The sequence below is a fragment of the Hetaerina americana genome, unplaced genomic scaffold (assembly GCF_022747635.1).
Source record: "Hetaerina americana unplaced genomic scaffold, ioHetAmer1.1.p SCAF_52, whole genome shotgun sequence".
In the NCBI taxonomy this organism is placed as follows: domain Eukaryota; kingdom Metazoa; phylum Arthropoda; class Insecta; order Odonata; family Calopterygidae; genus Hetaerina; species Hetaerina americana.
The window spans coordinates 1277132-1298962 of NW_027287117.1; the positions used below are offsets into that span (position 1 = coordinate 1277132).

The 21831-nt window shown below is 41.0% G+C and overlaps 1 protein-coding gene across 1 annotated transcript in view; it reads left to right on the forward strand.

Moving 5' to 3' along the window:
- The window catches only part of LOC139694671 (zinc finger protein 845-like), a 29729-nt gene extending 11696 nt beyond the window's left edge, over window positions 1-18033 (forward strand). The window contains exons 7-13 of the mRNA XM_071593165.1: window positions 3058-3213; window positions 3926-4129; window positions 4309-4479; window positions 10495-10719; window positions 11373-11597; window positions 12028-12151; window positions 15996-18033. Coding sequence (XP_071449266.1) covers window positions 3058-3213; window positions 3926-4129; window positions 4309-4479; window positions 10495-10719; window positions 11373-11597; window positions 12028-12151; window positions 15996-17149 — 2259 coding nt within the window. The 3' untranslated portion in view covers window positions 17150-18033. The remainder of the gene's footprint in view (window positions 1-3057; window positions 3214-3925; window positions 4130-4308; window positions 4480-10494; window positions 10720-11372; window positions 11598-12027; window positions 12152-15995) is intronic.
- The last annotated feature ends 3798 nt before the right edge of the window (window positions 18034-21831 follow it).

Here is a 21831-nt window from a genome sequence, read left to right on the forward strand (position 1 = left end):
CCTGTACAATAATTTGTCCAGTGTACGTTCAGTTGATGGGCTGGATGCTCATCAGTAAACAGGGAAATTTTCCTGTTGTACCATCCAGAGCATGAAGCTCATCCTCAAATATTTCTGAAGTCTAGCTTGTGTTTGGGGCTTCGCTTTACATATTAGGAGGGGCACCCAAAAGTAACGGGAATTGGGCTGCGGTGGGGACCAAGAGTGGGGTAAGTCTTTGTTGGCCGGTCGTATGTCCGACTCACGCCACCTGCATCAGTATGCTCAGTGCCATCGCTGGGACTGAATCTTTACATCCGTGATCTTTCAGTGAAACAACTTTTTACATTTTGGCAAAAACGGGATGGTGGATTACCAAGAGAAATGCGCTGCAGAGAAAATGTTTTTCCTGGCCGGGGAAATCATCTGTGGCAATTATTGTAATGCTCAAGACTGCGAATAGGGAAGCTGCCCAACCAAAACCAGAGTCTAAGAGTGGTTTACACATTTTAAAAATTGTGGAATGTGAATTGAAGACCAACTCGTTCAGGCTACCCTTTAACATCAAGAACTGTCAACAAAATCAATGCCCTCATTCGGTAAGACCGTCGCAGAACCATTGATCAACTCTGTGAGATGTCTGGAGTTCAATTCAGAGGATATCATCTGAAGCTTTGCATATGAAAAGGGTTGCAGCCAAATTTGTCCCTCGCCATCTTACTAACGATTAAAGGGAGCGTCAAGTTCAGGCATGTTTCGAGCTTCAAAATCAGCTCGAAGAGGACCCTGATATTATTCACAAGGTGATTTACTGGTGATGAATCGTGGTGCTATGGATACGATCCTGAAACGAAGCTGGCTCTCCTCGTCCAAGAAAAGCTCACAAGAGGAAATCAAAAATCAAGACAATGCTCATTTGTTTCTTCAATTGCAGAGGTATTATGCACTCGGAGTTCATCCCTACAGAATCAACTGTCAACCTAAAGTTTTAGGTGGAGGTTTTAAGGAAGATTGAGTCAGAGTATCTGGAAGAAAAGAGCAGATCTTTGGCACACTGCTGACTGGTTCTTCCATCATGACAATGTGCCGGCTCATACCGCCCTCTCTATGATGCAGTTTTTGACAAAAAATGGCATGACATCGATTGTCCACCTCACCTACTCAACGGATTTTGCTCCCTGTGACTTCTTTTTGTTCCCCAGACTCTAAAGGGACATGAAAGGAAAGCGTTTTGACACTGTGGAGGAGGTGAAACAAAAAAATAGCTAGAAGGCCTAAAAGACATTCCGATACATGAATTCCAGAAATGTTTTGAACAATGGAAGCATCATTTGGGGAAGTGCTTTGTGGTCAATGGGGAATAGTTTGAAGGTGAACCAAATTTAATGAAAATATATTGAGAACTAAATAATCTGTAATAATATTCCTGTTATTTTTGGGTCACCCTCGTATCTTGTGTGGACATTGTTTTTACATGTACGACCACCTAGGACACCACTCGGTCTCTTGAACATACGGAGCACTACTAGCTGAACTATATCACTACCATCTCTCCGCATTTGTGATAAATAAGACATTAAGCCTCGGTTTGCTCAGCACCCCTCCATGATTCTTTTCGCCTCTGAATCGCAGTGTTTGTGTTAGCAGCACAATAAATAATAACAGTGTCATTTGCATTTCATGGTTCTATAGTCTTCAAGAAGTTATTCAATTCTGACACCTTTGAACTGGATGCAGTCTTGATTTCAACTGTTTTACTTTCACCGTACGCAGCCTTGTCTGCAAGATTGTTCCTATTTTTAAACCTATCAAACCAATCATTGGATGCTGTTGGATGTTTGACTCCCAATGTTGTGGGAATGTGCCATACTTTTTCTCTTTATGCCAATCCCATTGATGGGGATGTTTGAAAATCTATAACATAAAAAGCCCTCTTGTAGTAATTCATATTACTTGATATTGTTCATAATTTCTATTTATAGAAAATGTCCACACTAATTTGCATGTTTCAGATTGGAATGATGATTTTTCACTATTGTGGTCAGTGTAATGTCCTGCAATTGTATTTGTTTCACCATATGAATACATATTCCATCATGGGAATCATCTCTTATTCTAAAATTTTTATTTTGGCCTTAATTGAAAATAATTTTGCCTAATTACCGTTAGGATAAAATTTTCGTTCCGGAATAGTTGAGGAAAATTCAGCACATGAGAAACTGAGCTACTAGGCCATTTGACTAGTGCTACCAGTTCCTGACTTTAAAATTTGGAGAGAAATAAAAATCTACTTTGATTCTGTGCGGTTTAGAGCACTTTTAATTACTCAGAAGCGCATCGTTGTTATATCTATTGCATCGAGGCAGTGTAAATAATCACAGATGTTTGTCACCTGCCCTTGTATCTCTCATGTTTCATCGTGTTTGTGTCATTTTTGTTCCTCATAATTTCAGCTCGTGTGTGATATGAATAGTCTCCCCCTGGGTGTTATTATCACAATACATAAATTATGTCACCAACTCCAGGTTGCACATTATTGTAATACACTAATAATACGAATCCTATCCTAGCGGACTGAGATTACGAATTCATGCAGTTCACATTTCAGTCACTAGTGGTCCTCTCGAGTGCTCCACCATATTTAACTTCTTCCCTAAACCCTTCATATTTCTGCTATCATAAAGCAAAGTCAATAAAGTGTCTTTATATAGGCTGATATATATGTGTAACTGTTTTAGAATACTAATTGTAATTCATTAAGCATAGGGTGGTGCAAATAGCAGGTACACTTAAAATAAAATCGTGTAAAAAATGGGGTTTGGAATAATATGAACATTTATGGGATTTGATAAAGATGCTGTAAATTGAGAGAATATATAAATTCTCGTAACGCAATAATGGGGTTTGACTCTATATATAGTGGCATACACATATGTACTGTACTACGCACAAACACATACTACAAACTGTTGGACTCAACTGGGAGTTATGCAGAGGTAATGGGTAGAAAGATGGCGGGTCCATCAAGTGCTATTGTTGAGTACGCAGCTACTCCCATACTGATGTTTAAACAAACAGCATAAAATTGTGCGCCTCATGATCAGTCTAATCAGGCGACTAGGTATTATTATCCAGGCCGTGCCCTCCACAGTGCTCAAGGATTATGCGGAAGGACTGGTGGAGAAGGTGGACGCGGCAAACATCACCCATGCTAACCGCCGGTCAAAAGGCTGTGTAAAACGGAAAAACGACTGTATTCTGGAAAAATTCATGTAAAAAAACGGCAAGGTGGTCATCAAGGCGACCTTTGCCATCGCTAGCCGGAAGGTGGTAAAATGGAGAGGTTGGTCTTTTCGAACGTCCCCCCTAAATTTCCAGAGGCTATCCCTTCTCCGATATCTTTAGCCAGAAGGAAGGGTTGTCAGTCCCGTACAGGCGCTTACTATAGTGATTAAATGAAGCAACAAACATTGAAATATGTTCTTACCTCTTAATATAATGCGACTCCAAATTTCACTGTCCTACAGAAATCGTCTCAAATTCATCCTAGTGCCAATAAAGCCCTTCGCTTTAGTTTCTTAAAGATGTAACCAAAGTTATTGTGATCAACATATATTATACACTCCCGCCATCGCAATTATTCTTCTGCTAGTTGGCACGCTTCTATCGCTTGGAATGATGGGGTCGCAATGTGGCGTATTAGCGAAGAATTTGTCATGTGTGAATTTCAATTGTCACAAGTACGCGGGGTGATGGAGATGTCCAAAGTTTATGACCTCTCTCGTTGCCGAACGACTTTGAACCCCCTTCCTGTTGGCGACCTCGCCAAATCGTTCAATGCACTACTCAAATAAAGGGAACAGATGAAGAATAAAATGCAAAGTTGTACGTAATGTGTGTTAAGGCTGTGTTTATTATTTGTTAATATTACTTCACGTAAAATGAGCGAATTGTTATTTCAATTTCCACGCTTAGTTATATCGAGAATCCTTTGCAGTCCTTAAAAACGTACAGAATGTGTGATAAAACCTACTTTGAGTTGTGCAGATTGTGCTTAAACAGAGGTGGACTGTTGGTAAATGTTTTCGATGAGAACAATAAATTAGAAATCATGCTGGGAAAGACTATAGAGGATTTACTGGGTGTCAAAGTAAGCAAGTTGTTTGTGTGAGGTCCAATAACCTAATTTTGTTTGTTGTTGCTCCTCCGTGAAATTTTCTGTAATTAGTTTATACATTCCGTCCCGTATGGAAAAAGTGAAAAGATATTTGAGCAAAAGTAGTTTCGAGCATTCTGTTCTTAATATCTGTTTTTGAAATATATTATTAGGTTGTTGAAGATACTAGGTATCCCTGGTTGGTGTGTTCAACCTGCATGGAGAAGCTAACAGAATTCCGGATATTTAAGCATCGATGTGCCGAGTGTTTGTTTGTTTTCTACAATCGCGTTCAAAGGGGGTGCTATCCTGAAACGAAAGACTGGATACTGAATCAACAGGAGGTCTGTTCATTAAATTGCAAAATGTCTGTAAACTTGATATCTTTGGCAAAAGTGGAATATTTCATTGCATCTGTTGTGATTTATACGCTGTAAAAGTATTAAGACTATGATCTTTATGATCCGTCAGTGTCATTTTGAAGTTTAGCGGAAATAATTTTCGAAACGCTGCGATTCTAAATGTCAATTGCTCGGATAATTTAATGCGAGAGGCATCGATATTGTTCGTTTGAAAACTCGGTAGTGCAGCCTCCTTTGCTTGCCAGCATGAACGATAAAAGTCCGGAAGAGACTTGAGTACACAAGAAGGTTTTTGGATGAATACGTTGGGAAATTTATTGTCTTAGTGGTATTTATCATTTGGGTGAAGAAGGTGTCACAGAACCTGAATGGAGTGCTTGTGTGCTTCTTTTTTCATTTGTCGACCTACTCTACATAGTCCTATATTTAAAATAATGGTTTGAACAGTTCTCATTCACTCTTCCGAATATGAATATTTAGTGGGATTGGAGCATTTTATTGACCAAATACTAGCAGTTCAGAGGACGTATAAGGAGGAGATACTGAATGGATGGCATGGGTTGGATTCCCAGGCTCGGATGAAGGTGAATATGCTCTCTGAGCATATTCACCTTCATCCGAGATTTGTGATCTTTCGGGTACTACCAGAACTTCCTGGGTAATTATTGGCATTAAAGGGAAAGCAAATGGTCCTTCTTATCCGTTGTCTTTGGTGTAATAAAGTGGAATATCATTCAACATCATTTTGTATGTGACCTTTTCACACTGCTGACCAGAGAGAAGAGTTCGATACCCAGGCGCATCTCTACGGTAACCCCCTGCCATACACCCGAGCTGTTTGATTCTTAACAGGGTACCAGATGCCTCCCTGGGAAACCATAGGTGGTACAGGGAAAGGCCCTCCATTACTGCCACCCTATCATAAGGAATACCCTGGTAATGGATGAATTTAGCATAATGCTGTATAGGGCTTAGTATTTATGAACTGCACCATCACCTGCCCACCAATATTTTGGTTGATTATTGTGTTTATGTTTATTAAGATGAGAGTGATGTCTCGAGGCATAATGACAAGGGTTCAGAGAGGCCTGGAGAGGAATTGGTTGATGGTATTTATTTATTTTATTTATTTATTTAGTAAAAATTGTGCACATACAGCAGGATTGCCAATTTACAGTGACACATATAACAGGAACATATAAGGACACAAACATACAAACATCAACAAGACTATACTATTGAGGGAGGTGTGAGAGATGTGTCAGAGAAAGGTTTATGAATGTGTTGGCTGGGAGTGAGAGGGGGTCGATACTTTCGGGAAGGGAATTCAGTAAAGCGGGGAGACGGAAGAAAAGGGACCGTTTGGTGAGGGACAATCTGGGAACGGGTTGGTGGAATAAAGAGTGATCGCGGGTAACTCGGGGGGGAACTCTGAAATTGATGAGGGAAATTAGTTCAGGACAGTCGTAAATGGAGTTAAGGGTGTTATGCATGAGTTTTAAATCGGATTTTAGACGTAGAGTGGAGAGATTACAAATCGAGAGAGCGAGGAAAGAAGTGATTCAGTGGGCGAGTCCCAAAGATGGGGGACTCTGTACTTGACAATTTTACTGAAAAAATTAGTTATCGTGTTAAGGGTATTAAGGTTAGATAGGGCAGACATTGACCATATAGGGGAGCAGTAGGTAATTAATGGTAAGATAATGGTTGAGAAATATGCGGTTAGAGATTGTACATCTTTTATTTCTGTGTAGCGGTAAAGTAGACCTAGAAGAGACATGGCTTTGCATTTAACTGCTTTGATATGACCTGAGAAATTTAGTTTGCGATCAGTTAATACACCAAGATCCTTGACAGAAGCAACACGATTCAGAGGAACTGAATTAATTGTATAGTTAAAGGTAAGAGGAGATTTTTTTAGGGAGAGAACTAGAGTATTGCATTTATTTGAGTTTAAATTTAGCATCCATGTGCTGCACCATTCTGAAATTTTATTTAGAGCCTCCTGAAGGTGGTAGCAATCCGTGGGGGAATTAATTTCCTTAAAAATTTTGCAGTCGTCGGCATATAGTAACGTGTGGGCTAGGGAGGTCGGGACTAGGGAAGCTAAGTCATCAATGTACAGATTAAAAAGATATGGTCCGAGAATACTACCTTGAGGAACTCCAGATGTCACAGAGGACCAAGGAGATGAGGCGCCAGATAGTATTACTCGCTGATTTCTATTCGAAAGAAAGCTGGTCAGTAATTTGAGAAAGTTTCCATGAACGTTAAAACGCTGACTGAGTTTATTAATGAGGAGGTTATGATTGAGGGAGTCGAAGGCTTTTGAGAAATCCAAGAAGATGGCATCTAATTGAGTCTTACTTGTTATCGCACTAACAGCGTGGTGTTGAAAAAGTGCTAAATTGGTCAAGCATGACCTGCCCGGAAGGAAACCATGTTGGTTGCTAGACAGAAAAGGGGAAGTAAAATAATAAAGTCTGTTGAGAATAATCCTCTCGCAAACAGAAGAAAGAATAGGTAGTAAAGAGATAGGGCGATAGTTAGATATTTCATTTTTAATTCCAGTTTTAAGAATAGGGATAACATTGGCGGATTTCCATTGGGGGGGGAAAGTACCGAGGGAAAAGCAGCGATTTAATAAGAGGCTTAAGGGAAGAGAGAGGGAGGAAGCGCAGTTGCGTACAAATATAGGACTTATGCCATCAGGGCCAGGGGAGCGACGGAGGGGGATCTTACAAAGGAATTTAAAAACCTCCCGGGAATCGGTTTGGATTTGGGATGAAGAGGCAAATTGAGGGTGTTCATTAATCCAGCGGAAAATGTAGAAGTTTGGTCAAACCAGGGGGCACTTGGATGGCTGATAATAATGGAAATGGAGTGTAGATTCAGGTGAGTAAATTAAGAAATTATGCATTGCAGTGTTGCTAATGCCAGTTATCAAATTTGATTATTTATTATTATTAGGTAATCTACCGGTTAAGGTAGGTTTTTGGATGGACATAATTACTAAGTAAATAATTTGTGACCCCTAGCAAAATACAGCATCCTACTTTACATCAGGTCCCTCTTCAGCTCTGAGTACTTTCTTCCTCCCTTCATCCCGTCCAACATCCCTATCCTGTTCCTTCCCTTTCCTCGCTTGCCTAACATTCTCCCCTCAATTACAGTCTTCACATCCAGCTGCCGGTCAATACCCCCTTCAGCCAGTTTTCCTGCCTCCATGGGATTGCTCCCAGCAAACCCCTCTCTTCGCCCACCATACCAAGTACTTCCTCGTTTGTTTTCTTCTCTGTCCATTTTACCTTCTCCATTCTTCTCCACACCCACATTTCAAAAGCCTCCAGTCTACGTCTATCCTCCTGCTTCAATGACCTTGTTTCCGCGCCGTACCCTCTGCATATAGGTTGAACAGCAATGGTGATAATGGGCAACCCTACCTTACACCTCTTCCTAACACTGCCCAACCGCTTCCCACCCGCACCTGAGCAGTCTGAGACATGTACAGGTTGCGGATTAGCCTCCTTTCCCTCCAATCTATTCCTATTTTCTGCAATATACTCATTAGTTTTCCCAATTCACTCTATCAAATGCTTTTTCGAAATCTACAAAACAGGCAAATACCTCCTGGTTGTGTTCTATATTCCTCTCGATTAACAACCTCATTACTGCAATGGCATCACACGTACCTCTCCCCTTCCTAAACCCAAACTGATCATCCCCTAAGTAATCATTTGCCCTACTCTCTATCCTTTGGTTGATGATCCTGAGAACAACTTTAGCTGCGTGGGATATCAAACTAATTGTCCCATAGTCCTCACATGACGTGGCCTTTACCTTTTTAGGAATAGGAACTAAAACTGATCTCACAAAGTCTTCCGGCCAGATTCCCTCCTCATAAATACTACGGATCAGCCCATATAGCCTCTTCCTCCCACATTTCCCTAAACATTTTAATAGTTCAGCGGGAATTTTATACACCCCTACGGTCTTATTTAGTTTCATCTCCCTAAATGCACTTCCTATCTCATCATAGAGTATGCCTGGACCTAAGCTATCTTCTTCTACGTCATGTTCCCTTTCTATGTCTAACTTCGTTGGTCTAAGCTCTTTCCCATGCAGTTTTCTATATATTCCTTCCATCTCTCTTGGATCTTTCCTGAGTCAACTATTACCTTACCTGCCTTAACTGTAACTGTTGGCATAGATCTCCCTTTACATCCCGATAAAGATTTCACTTTGCTGTACAGAGCACCGATTTCACCCTTCCTCTGCAGACTTTCCATATCCTCGCACTGCGTCTTCCACCCTATTTCTTTTGCTTTATTTGTTGCCCGCCTCAATTTATTGTTTAATTCTTTGTACTTCATTTTGCCTATCTCTGTATTTACATTCTTCCATATTCGCCGCTCATCCATCTTTGTAATCATCTCATCCGTGATCCATAGTTTCCTAGTCCTTTTAGCGTTAACGGTTCCAATAGTGTCTTTTGCGGCTTTAGACAACCCTTTCAGGATACATTCCCATTTTTCATCGATAGTACTTAGCTCTTTACCATCCTCCATGATTTCCTCTACCGCCTGTTTGTATTCCTTCCTTTTCAAACCATTTCATGCTTCTACATTCCATTTTCTAACTCGCTGCCCCTGCCTTATCTTTTTGAAACAGACTCTACATTTCATAACAACGAAATTGTGGTCTGAGCCCGCATCTGCTCCCGGGAAGCGGTGCGAATTTATCACACTGTTCCTAAACCTGTGTCTAACCAGGATATAATCTAGCTGATACCTTTCTGAGTCACCTGGCATTTTCCATGTATACCTGCGTCTTTTGTGGTGTCTAAACCAAGTGTTGGTGATGACTAACCCCTGTCTCCTGCAGAATTCAACTGCTTTCTCCCCGCGGTCATTCCTCATGCCTTAACTGCAGTACCCGACCTCGTCACCATCTCTTCCTTTGATTACCGTCGCATTCCAATCCCCCATCACTATCAAATGTTTCCCTGCAGGAACACACGCGATCATGTCCTCTAACTGATCGTATATCCTATCGACCTCTTCTTCTTTATGGTTGCTCGGTGGCATGTATACCTGAATAATAACCAAGCTCGTCGGTTCTGCTTTTATCTCTAATACTAATAATCTATCCGTTACCTGCTCTATGTTGACTACGCTTCTTCCTACCTCTTCATTTAATACTATGGCAACCCCTCGTTGGCTCTCGTCCCCGCAGCTGTATATTATTCTATACTTATCACTCCAGTAATCCCCGCTATCTTTCCATCTCACCTCACACAGACCTAAAATATCTATATTTCCCCTTTCCATCTCTCGCTTAACATTCTCCAATTTCCCTGTCCTTATCATTGCCCTAACATTCCACGTTCCTATTCTAACTAATTTGGTCTTCTTCTCCTGCGTCTTCTGTCCTGCTGCTGCTGGTTTTCCCTTGCAAGGGTTTCGTGGGATGAAGACCGCGGAAGCCTTGCCTCCCCCGCTGCCGGGCACGACACACGGCCGATTGGGCCGAGCCCCGTGGTTGCCAGGACTCAAAATATCTCTATTGTCCATCATATTTTTCTAGGGAATGATAATTGAGGTGGTTTCCCGTTGCCTTCCTCAATAGTGTTTTTAACGTGACACCATCACTTACTGGCCGCCCCACTGGGGTCAGACGCCATTGCAGCCGCCCTACTGGGGTCAGACGCCATTGCAGCCGCCTCACTGAGGAACAGACGCTGCGTGGACTACCTTTCGTCTGGCTCCAAAACTTCGACCTATCTGGCATGGGTGACCCTACCAGGAGCAATAATTATTACTCCCGCCAGCACAGCTCTAGGGGTCATCGGAACGCACAAGCCGTTCCACCACGTCAAGGTGGTAGTCCGGGAAGGGATTTGATTATTATAGTGTGTTAAGGCCAAGGTTTTCAAGGTTTTTTTTTTTTGACCGTCTGCCATTATTAAGTAGTAACGTTGTGTGTGCTCTCCATCAGTTTCCCAGTGGAATCAAAAATCAGTTTGATGACAACGTAATCACCAGTGAAGCTATTGACAGGAGGTCTGTGGATGTCCGTGATGATATTGTCGTTGTCAAAGAGGAGGTTGATCACGCCACTGGATGCTCTGCTGCTCTGGAAATTGATATCCATTCATCGATGTTGGGATCAATGTGGCAAGAAGTCAGTCATTGGGCAGACAATGAAGATTATAGGCATTCGGTGAGTGATTATATTCATGTCTTGATCATATTTAGCCATTTGCGCATTGATTTCAGTTTCATTCAGAGTAAGATTGTGGAAAAATTCTTCAGACATATCAACCAGTCCATGAACTTTTTTCTTGCTGCCACGTATTCCTACACCTTAAAGGAATTCCATTTGGAAATGTTGTCTACTCCAGGCACAGGCTGATTTGATTTCAATTGCTTTAATGCTCTCTCTAGCTCCCCATTGAATAAGTGTGGATCTGTATTCCAATCAACCTTTGGAATAAATAGAAACAGGTATTCATAATTATGTCCATCAAAAATCAACCTTCAGAGTATTGTAATCAGTTTTCTAATTGTAAGTATGCATTTGATTAATAAAGCAACCAAATGCACTAGGCTGGTGTAAAAAATAATCGATAACAATTTTTCTTGATGAGTACGTGAAGTCATGAATTTCGGCCGTTAGGTTTTGGTAATATTTAAGATCGTATTGGCATTGATTAGATGATGGTGCACCCACCATTTTCACTGAAAATTTGGCGATGCAAACGATTTGCACTTAACCTTTCCTACTCGTAAGAAGTAATTCTTGCCCAGTGATTATTATTTTGAAATATAGCCCCCCTGCCGTTATTAAATTACAATTTGTGTACTTTGTGTTAGTTTCCTGGTGGGATCAAGAAAGAGTTTGGTGATGATGGAATCCAAACAGATGCCATTGACGGGACATCTCTGGATGTCCGAGATGACATGATTGTTGTAAAAGAGGAGGTTGACGCTGTCAGCAGATGCTCTGCCGATCTCAAAACCAATACTGGTCCATCAATGGTCACATCAATGCAGAAAGGTGAAACTCATTGGTCGGACAGTGAAATTTCAAGGAATTCGGTGAGTAAATGCATTAATATCTTCATCATATATAGCCATTTGCACATTGATTTCAGTTTGATTTGGAGTAAAACTGATAAAATTCCTCCCGCTTATCAATCAGACCATGAAATTTTTTCTTTCTGCCACGTTTACCTTTACCTTAAATTAATTCAATTTGGAATTGTTATCTACTCCAGGCACAGCCTTATTTCATGTTATTTCCTTGAATGCCCTTCCAAACTCTTATTCAGTGAGTGTGGATTTGCATTTCAATCAACCATTGGAGTCAGGCCTCTGTAAATCTGGCCTCTGTAATTTTAGTCAGGCTGCTGTTCATCAAAAATCAACCTCAATAGTATTGAAATCACTTTTCTCTTTGTAAGTAAACATTTGTTAAATAAAGCAACCAAATATTACAAGGTTAGTATAAAAAGTACTGATCTCGCAGCAGGGTCCTGTAGATGGAGAATTCTGCCCTTCCTTTAATGTGGATGTGGATATTAAGGAAGAGTGTGACGTTGACATTCCTCTGGAGGAAGGGTGCCCGAGAGGTGATGGGTCCCTGGGACAAGGTAAGGGGGTGCTCTGGAATCTGCTGAGTTTTCGCTTTTATATCCTGCAAATCCCTGTCATTGCCCTCAATATTTCTCCTTGGGTGATGGAAAACTCTTGGTTATTGTGCCACCAGGATATGCAATAATGAAGTTGCAAGTCCTTTTTTTGGTTTCAAAGTTGTATGTTGTATCACACTGGCTGTGACTAAACTCATACTCACTTTGGTGATTATTAATTGTGATACGAGATCTGTCCAAAATAAATATGTCATTTCCTGAGTGAGAGTGAGATGATATTAGCCAACAAAAATATAGATAAATGCATAAGAGAGCCACAATTGAGCAAAACAGCAAAAAATTAAGTTCCTTCTTTCCCCTGATGAAGGTTGTCTTGTCACTGAAAATTTAGAATCTGTGCGCGTGTTCTATTAGCATATTTTTTTAATGTTTTTGTTGGATGACGCCATCTCGCTCCTTTGTTTGAATTAAACATACATAATAAGGGTTACCCTCCCCGGACTACAACCTTGAAGTGGTGGAAGGGCTTGTGCGTTCCGATGACCCCTAGAGCTGTGCTGGCGGGAGTAATAATTATTGCTCCTGGTAGGGTCACCCATGCCAGATAGGTCGAAGTTTTGGAGCCAGACGAAAGGTAGTCCACGCAGCGTCTGTTCCTCAGTGAGGCGGCTGCAATGGCGTCTGACCCCAGTGGGGCGGCCAGTAAGTGATGGTGTCACGTTAAAAACACTATTGAGGAAGGCAACTGGAAACCACCTCAATTATCATTCCCAAGATATAAATGATAGACAATACAGACATTTTGAGTCCTGGCAACCACGGTGCTCTGCCCAATCGGCCGTGTGTCGTGCCCGGCAGCAGGGGAGGCAAGGCTTCCGTGGTCGTCATCCCACGAAACCCTTGCAAGGGAAAACCAGCAGCAGCAGGACAGAAGACGCGGGAGAAGAAGACCACATTAGTTAAAATAGGAACGTGGAATGTTAGGACAATGATGAGGACAGGGAAATTGGAGAATGTTAAGCGAGAGATGGAAAGGGGAAATATAGATATTTTAGGTCTATGCGAGGTGAGATGGAAAGATAGCGGGGATTACTGGAGTGATAAGTATAGAATACAGTAATATATAGCGGCGTAATATACAGCGGCGGGGACGAGAGCCAACGAGGGGTTGCCAGAGTATTAAATGAAGAGGTAGGAAGAAGCGTAGTCAACATAGAGCAGGTAACGGATGGAATACTACTAGTGGAGATAAAAGCAGAAACGACGAACTTAGTTATTATTCAGGTATACATGCCACCGAGAAACCATAAGGAAGAAGAGGTCGATAGGATATACGATCAATTAGAGGACATGATCGCGTGTGTTCCTTCAGGGAAACATTTGATAGTGATGGGGGATTGGAATGCGATGGTAGGCGAAGGAAGAGATGGTGATGAGGTGGGGGACTACGGTTTAGGCACGAGGAATGACCGCGGGGAGGGGGCAGTTGAGTTCTGCAGGAGACAAGGGTTAGTCATCACCAACACTTGGTTTAGACACCACAAAAGACGCAGGTATACATGGAAAATGCCAGGTGACTCAGGAAGATAACAGCTAGATTATATCCTGGTTAGACACAGGTTTAGGAACAGTGTGATAAATTCCCACGGCTTCCCGGGAGCGGATGCGGCGAGTTAGAAAATGGAATGTCGAAGCATTGAATGGTTTGAAAAGGAAGGAATAAAAAGAGGCGGCAGAGGAAATCATGGAGGATGGTAAAGAGCTAAGTACTATCGAAGAAAAATGGGAATGTATCAAGAAAGGGTTGTCTAAAGCGGCAAAAGACACTATTGGAACCGTTAACGCTAAAAGGACTAGGAAACCATGGATCACGGATGAGATGATTACAAAGATGGATGAGCGGCAAAAATGGAAGAATATAAATACAGAATTAGGCAAAATGAAGTACAAAGAATTGAACAATAAATTGAGGCGGGCAACAAATAAGGCAAAAGACGCATGGTGGAAGACGCAGTGCGAGGATATGGAAAGTCTGCAGAGGAAGGGTGAAATCGGTGCGCTGTACAGCAAAGTTAAATCGTTATTGGGAAGTAAGAAAGGAAGAGCTATGCTAACAGTTAGAGATAAGGCGGGTAAGGTAATAGTTGACGCAGGAAAGATCCAAGAGAGATGGAAGGAGTATATAGAAGAACTGTATAGTAAAGAACTCAGACCAACAAAGTTAGACATTGAAAAAGAAAATGACGTAGAGGAAGATAGCTTAGGTCCAGGCATACTAGACAATGAGATAGAAAGGGCATTAAGGGAGATGAAACTAAATAAGGCCGTGGGGGTAGATAACATTCCCGTGGAACTTTTAAAATACTTAGGAAAATGTGGGAGGAAGAGGCCATATGGGCTGATCCGTAGTATTCATGAGGAGGGAATCTGGCCGGAAGACTTTGTGAGATCAGTTTTAGTTCCTATTCCGAAAAAGGTAAAGGTTAAATCATGTGAGGACTACAGGACGATAAGTTTGATATTCCACGCAGCTAAAGTTGACCTCAGGATCATAAACAAAAGGATAGAGAGTAGGGCAAATGATTACTTAGGGGATGATCAGTTTAGGTTTAGGAAGGGGAGAGGTACGCGTGATGCCATTGGGGTAATGAGATTATTAATCGAGAGGTATATAGAACACAACCAGGAGGTATTTGCCTGTTTCGTAGATTTCAAAAAAGCATTTGATAGAGTGAATTGGGAAAACTAATGAGTATATTGCAGAAAATAGGAATAGATTGGAGGGAAAGGAGGCTAATCCGCAACCTGTACATGTCTCAGACTGCTCAGGTGCGGGTGGGAAGCGGGGAGTTGGGATGGGCAGTGTTAGGAAGAGGTGTAAGGCAGGGTTGCCCATTATCACTGTTGCTGTTCAACCTGTATGCAGAGGAAATGATCAAAGAGGCATGGAAAGAACTCGAGGTAGGAATTAAAGTCGCCGGGGATTTCGTAAAATCAGTTAGGTTTGCTGATGACCAAGCTTTAGTTTGTCAGTCAGCCAAGGGGCTGCAAGCATTGCTGAGTGAATTGGAAATTCAGTGCGACAGGTATGGGATGAGAATCAATATTAATAAAACAGAGGTTATGCGATTTTCTAGAAAGAAAAAGGCCAAGCTTAACATTAAAATAGGAGGGCAAAAACTAGAGCAGGTAGAACAGTTTACGTATCTCGGTGGACCAACACGGTCAAAGTAGTAGGGATGTAAGGAGAAGAATTGCGCTAGGCAAAGAGGCTTTCACAAGGAGGAGGGAGTTGATGACGGGGACTTTGAGTAAGGATGTTAAGAATAGACTCGTAAAAACTTTGATATGGAGCGTAGCTATGTATGGTGTGGAAACGTGGTCATTGAAGCAGGAGGATAGACGTAGATTGGAGGCTTTTGAAATGTGGGTGTGGAGAAGAATGGAGAAGGTGAAATGGACAGAGAAGAAAACAAATGAGGAAGTACTTGGTACGGTGGGCGAAGAGAGGGGCTTGTTGGGAGAAATCCCATGGAGGTAGGAAAAGTGGATGAAGGGGGTGTTGACCGGCAGTGGGATGTTGAAGACTGTGATAGAGGGTAGAATGTTGGGCAAAAGAGGAAAGGGAAGGAACAGGATAGGGATGTTGGACGGGATGAAGGGAGGGAGAAAGTACTCAGAGATGAAGAAGGACCTGATATAGAGTAGGATGATGGATTTTGTGTTTTGTTAGGAGTAATAAAATATTTGTTTGGTAGTTGTGTCCATCCAAAAACCTACCTTAACCGGTAGATTACCTTAAAAAAAATAAGGGTTAACCCTTTGTGTGATCCAACTGTTTCAGGTGGTGGCCAAGGGCAAGAAGGTCCAGGGGAAGATGGCGTGGGGAATTTGCCGGAGAGGTTTAAAATTTGCAATGAGGGATTTGCGCAAGAGGACGTCCTCGATGCTCATGTAAGGCGTGTCCACCCTGTGAAGAAGACACAACAAATAAGATGTGACGTTTGCTCCGAGGTGTTTGAGGGCCAAAGTGATCTGGATGGACATGTGGCATCGGTGCATGGCGTGAAAAAGAAACACCAATGCCAGCAGTGTCCCAAAGGTTTCCAATGTGAGAGAGATCTACGAAGGCACATGCTCACCCATGGAGGTGAGAAGCAGCACAAGTGTGAGATTTGCTCGAGAGGATTCTCGCTGAAGCAGCACCTTAAGAGGCATATGCTGGTCCATTCCGGTGAGAGGCCGTTCAAGTGCGAGATATGCTTGAAAAGTTTCAATTGCAAGAAACACGTCCAGGATCACATGTTGACGCACACTGGGGAAAGGCGACACAAATGTGATGTATGTGAGAAGGCGTTCACAATGAAGCAGCACCTCAAAGATCACATGCTTATTCACAGCGGGGAGAAACCCCACAAGTGCGAGTTGTGTCCAAAGGCATTCACGCATAAAAAGCAGCTTAAAGAACACATGTTGATGCATAGTGGTGCCATGCCTCAGGTGTGCGAGGAATGCTCAAAGGTCTTCTCAAGTAAGCAGAATCTGGATAGGCACATGCTTATACATACGGGTGAAAGGCCGTACATTTGTGGGATATGTTCGAAAAGTTTCACTCGCAAGGAACACCTTGAGGGTCACGTTTTGGTGCACACGGGTGAAAAACCACACAAATGTGATGTATGTGCCAAGGCCTTTGCCCACAAGCAACACCTCAAGGAGCACATGTTTAATCATAAAGGAGAAAGGCCTCATAAATGTGAGAAATGTCCAAAGAGTTTCACATGCAAGGGAGATCTCGCAAGGCACATGACGACGCACAATGGCGTACGTTCCCACCAATGCGATGTTTGTTCGAGGATTTTTGCTAAAAAATGCAGCCTTACGCAGCACAAGAAAGTGCACAGAGATAAAAACCAAATGCCAACTGCGGACTTGAATGCCAGCGTAGCACATTCACCAGCGTCAGTGCCAAACAGTGCTGAGGGGACATCTAATTGAAGGATACATACGTATCATTGATTTCTTAACCTGCTCCCTGGCCCATTCTAATTTGTCCAAAGCATCCAGTACATTCAGTTTGAATGCCAGTCGTGAATAGACTTGAATTTCTGCAAAATCGTTCTGAATCTTAAATGAGTGTATTAAGCCTAAATCCTGTAGTTGGAGCTCACCAATACATTTGGTGGGAATAAATTTTCCCTGTGCAATAATTTGTCCAGTGTACAACTGAAGAAGTAGCTGGAGGGAACACTGACCCCTGGGGACGGTGAAAAAGGCTGGCCTATTCCACCTATGCTGTCTACGTCAATGTTTTCTCTCCACCCTTCATCCTTTTCCATCCATCCCTAATGGCGCTCTTAGTGACCTTAGCTGTCCAAAGCCTCCCCTAAAGCGACTACTACTACCAATGCTGATGAACATTGGCACAGCACAAGAGGGTGTACTGACATGAGGATAACTACCAACACATTGATATGTTGTCCAAGGACGCTAGTTTCTTAAACCATTAACTGGGATATGGAAGGTTTGTTATAATGTAAATCTTAAGTTGATCAGTTCCTACGCAAACATCTGTTGTATGCTGTTGATGAATTCATGTCTCTCTCTCTTTCTTGATGGGTAATTTTATTCTTTTAAGTACGTTGTAATTCCTCCTGTTTATCGCTCTCTTTTTTATTTTTACTATTAAATGCATTCAACCCAATTGTATTTGTGTCTGTCTAGAATATTTACAATCAATGTGAAGTACACATCTCGAACATATCTTTTAAGAGCCAATAACCATCGCCATCATTTTATGTGTGTGTGTATACGTTTGATTATTTATGTAATTAGTAATTTGTATATATGTATGCATATTTGTATGTACCTAGAAAACTAAAGGAAATAAAAACTTTGTTGTCATTCAAGTGTAAATGTTATCATTTGCAATGGGTTGATTTGGGAATTGTGGGACACACTTGAAAATTTATGAAGAAAGCAAAGGAAATTTGTGGAAAGGTACAATGATTTCTTTCAACAGATTAAAAGGGTAAAGCAGTATAACCCTACCAATTCGAACTGGATGAGATATGTCAACTGTGCAAGGAATGAGTGGAGCAGAGCTTTAACTCCACTAATGATGATTTGCTTGTTAACAGTAAGACTAAATTAATTTTCATGAATTGGAATCGGTCAATTATAAATGTCACATGGTATATACTGGTAGTTGATAAAGTAAGTACACCAAATGAAATATATTACATCTTTGTTCTAGTCAGACGGTCAATTAGGAAAGAAATGTGCTATCGAAGAGAATATGTTAACTTTGATTTTTAACATCAGTTTATTTGTAAAGCAGTGGGCCTTAACGTAATTCTTGTACAACAAAATTAATTCTTCTCTAATACACCGGAAAAAATGCAAACCATGGACTGAAGGAGGTTCATGATATAAATTTGTCTTGAAATAATTTGTTAATAAGTTTGCAGCATTGTGTTCAACTGCAATAGTCCACTTATAATTCGTTTTCAAATGATGGTCAATAATCATAAATATGAAGATATAAATGATGAATGTCACCTTGAAACCATCCAAAGATTTGAGAAGTCTTCATAAATTGACTTCATAACAGGTTTCAAATTTTAAAAGCAGCGGGACCGCGTGAAAGCTCGAAGAATGATTTGAATATGTCCATATCCACACAGGGTTTAGGGGCTCAGTATTCTGTTGGGTCAGAGTTCATCAAACGCTTACCCTTATTGCAAATGTTGAGAAAAGCATTTTCAGTTGAATAAAATGTTATCCATGCTGAATGCTTATATCCTTTCCAATTGTGGTTTAGAGGAAGTATATGTTTCCCTGTAGGAACACACATGATTATGTCAGCTAACTGATCATAAACCCCAACGGCTTCTTCCTCCCTATGATTGCTTGGTGGCATGAATACCTGAATAATGACCAAGTTCACTGAATAAATAAACTTGTTACTTTTTCTCACAAAAGTTTAGAATTCTACCAGTTTCGAAGCATAGGTGACACGATTAGGTATAAAATCACTCATGGCCAAGAAATCTATACATACTCGTAAGGAGGGGAGGTGGACTATGAAAGGGAATTTGCAGCAGGAAGGGGAAAGTATTGGTTAGGATGTGGCTGCATGGCGTAAGGGTTGATCACAGAATGTTATTCCTCCGTTCATAATCCTACAGGCTTCTGATATACAAAACAGCCAAAATGCTATCATTAATTCATTCCACCACACCCAAGGCGACGTGCATAAGGTGTTACTCGTGAAAGAGATCACTCGTAGAACACTCCAGATATATGGCTATCGTTTACATTTTACTTTACCAGCAGACGATGGATGGACCTAGCAGTAGTTAAGACTAAGGTAGGAATTTGTCTACTCTCCTCGCTCCCCCCTCTGCTTCTCAGGTTCGTTGTGTAGGTGCCCCCTTGACGCATCCTACCGCATGGTAGAGCCCATGGCAGGGCATTAGGGACTCAACCAAGAGACAAGACAAGAAATAAAGTGACTCTTGGCGATCAAAATAGGCAGGACATTGAGATTAAGGGGGTGTCACATTAACTTGGGAATATCTTACCTGTACTATGTACTGGAATCTCTGGAATTCTCAGCATCTGACCAACTTTCACTTCTCTATACTGTTAACTGTGACCCCCAATCCGGACTCGTCCCACAAAAATCCATCATCAACCACATGCCAACATCCTTAGTTGTTGACAGGGTTGAGGCCTTTGCTAAATTACTTCTGCAAACTAAAACGGACGCACCAAAACAGACGACCCCCGACCATCTCTGCGCAACTGACCTTGGTGTCCTCGGGACAATTCCAATACGTGTTTTTCATCATCGTATGCATAATCCCCGAAAATGACATCAGCGCTCAAGGGAAGGCATTCCTGGAGGGCTCAGATGCCAAAGTGGGCGTGTGAAGCATTTTGTTGATAATTTGGCCATGTCAGTCAAATATTTATGAATGTGCCCGAAATGTCCAATCCTTTGGCATCCGAGTGGTCGCAAAATATATCTTCTGTCGATCTCTGGTATTTTTTTCCAGAGTGACCTATAATGGTCAAATTTTCATTAATAAATGCAATACCACCCTTTGGCATCTGAGCCTACTTGTGGTTTTGACACTGAAATACTACCCATTACATCTGTTACTTGTTATATTAACAGAAATGACTGTCATAGCATATTTAATTTACTGATGAGTTAAGAGGACTTAATTTCACATTTGAAATGACATTTTATTTTGTTGAATTACTCTCTAGTGGATCCTATTCTGTGTAGCAGGACGTTTTTGATGAGTTATGGGGTGCGATAATCGTCATGTTATGGAGCTTACTAGACTGGAGTGGGATGGTGATCTCTCAGCTTGAGCAAGAGCTAAGAGCAACTTGATCTGATGGCAATCATGCTTGAACCAACTGGTCCAGATGGCAGTCAAATTAAGATCCAGTAGCAAGAGAGCAGTGTTCCGAAGGATGTGCAATGAATGACCAAGAAATAAATTTATGTCATGGGAAATAATAGCATCCAATTATTTCCTTGAAATTTTTCCATAGTAGAGCTTCGACATTTAATATTTCATTCCTACCATATTATCACTACATTTGCAAATGCATCAAAATGTGTCCATTGAAGTTACATTTCTCAGGTGAAAGTCTCAAGTTTCCGCACATTGAGAGGCAGTAATAAAATTAAATCTTTTCACGGCAAAGGTTAATCAAAATCAAAGATTATGAAGAGCCAAAATCAGAAATGAAAACTCTGCTCAGCAATCAACAAAGATCAGCAAATTGATATTATTCGATGCTGATCAGTCCGTTAAAAACTTAAACCATTTATAAGAAATTTCAGAAGGTGTTTGGTGCCAGTCAACATGGGCAAATAGTCAAACTAAAATATTCAACAAAAAGGTTCATTTAAGGGAAAAGAATTCCCACATGTTTTCCAAACTGGTTAATTCCCTATATACTTGTGTAGATAGTTGCTGACAAAAAAAATTTAAAAATAAAAAAAGAATTATTTTAGTAAACAAGAATAGAATAAATTAGAAATCTGGTTTACATGGTTTCATGAGAAATGGTTATCTCCGCCACAATGCTTTTGTTGCATTACTACGACTGTTACAACAGTTTATATACAGTTTGTCAGTTATATAGATTTCACCAAATTCATGGCATAAGAATCAGGTAATGAAGAGTCTTGCAAAATTGCAAACCAACAATTTTTGCAACCAATAAAAATATCCAACATTTTTTGCATAAAAAATTATGGACACTAAAATCAGCAAACCATGGAGCAATTAAGGACCAATAAAAAATATTTTTAAATGAAAAAGAAGCTGACAGCAAAAGTAAATATTTATCCTAAATTGCATTCGATGGGGAAACGATTTCCACATCAAGTAATATAGATGTCATTGGTTTTACTGTTGGCCTTGCAAATATTTTTGATAGAGGTTTAAATGTGAAAAAGAAGTGGGAGAAAAATGTTGACAATTTGATAAAAAGAACAATTAATCGATTACAATCAATACCATATTGTCGCATGAAACACTAGTAAAACAAGATTATATATATGGCATGAAAGCAATTTGATTCTGATAGGGTTCTCCAAAAGAAGCTATGGAATCACTGTCAAAGTCACAACTTGAGTAAAGCACTGC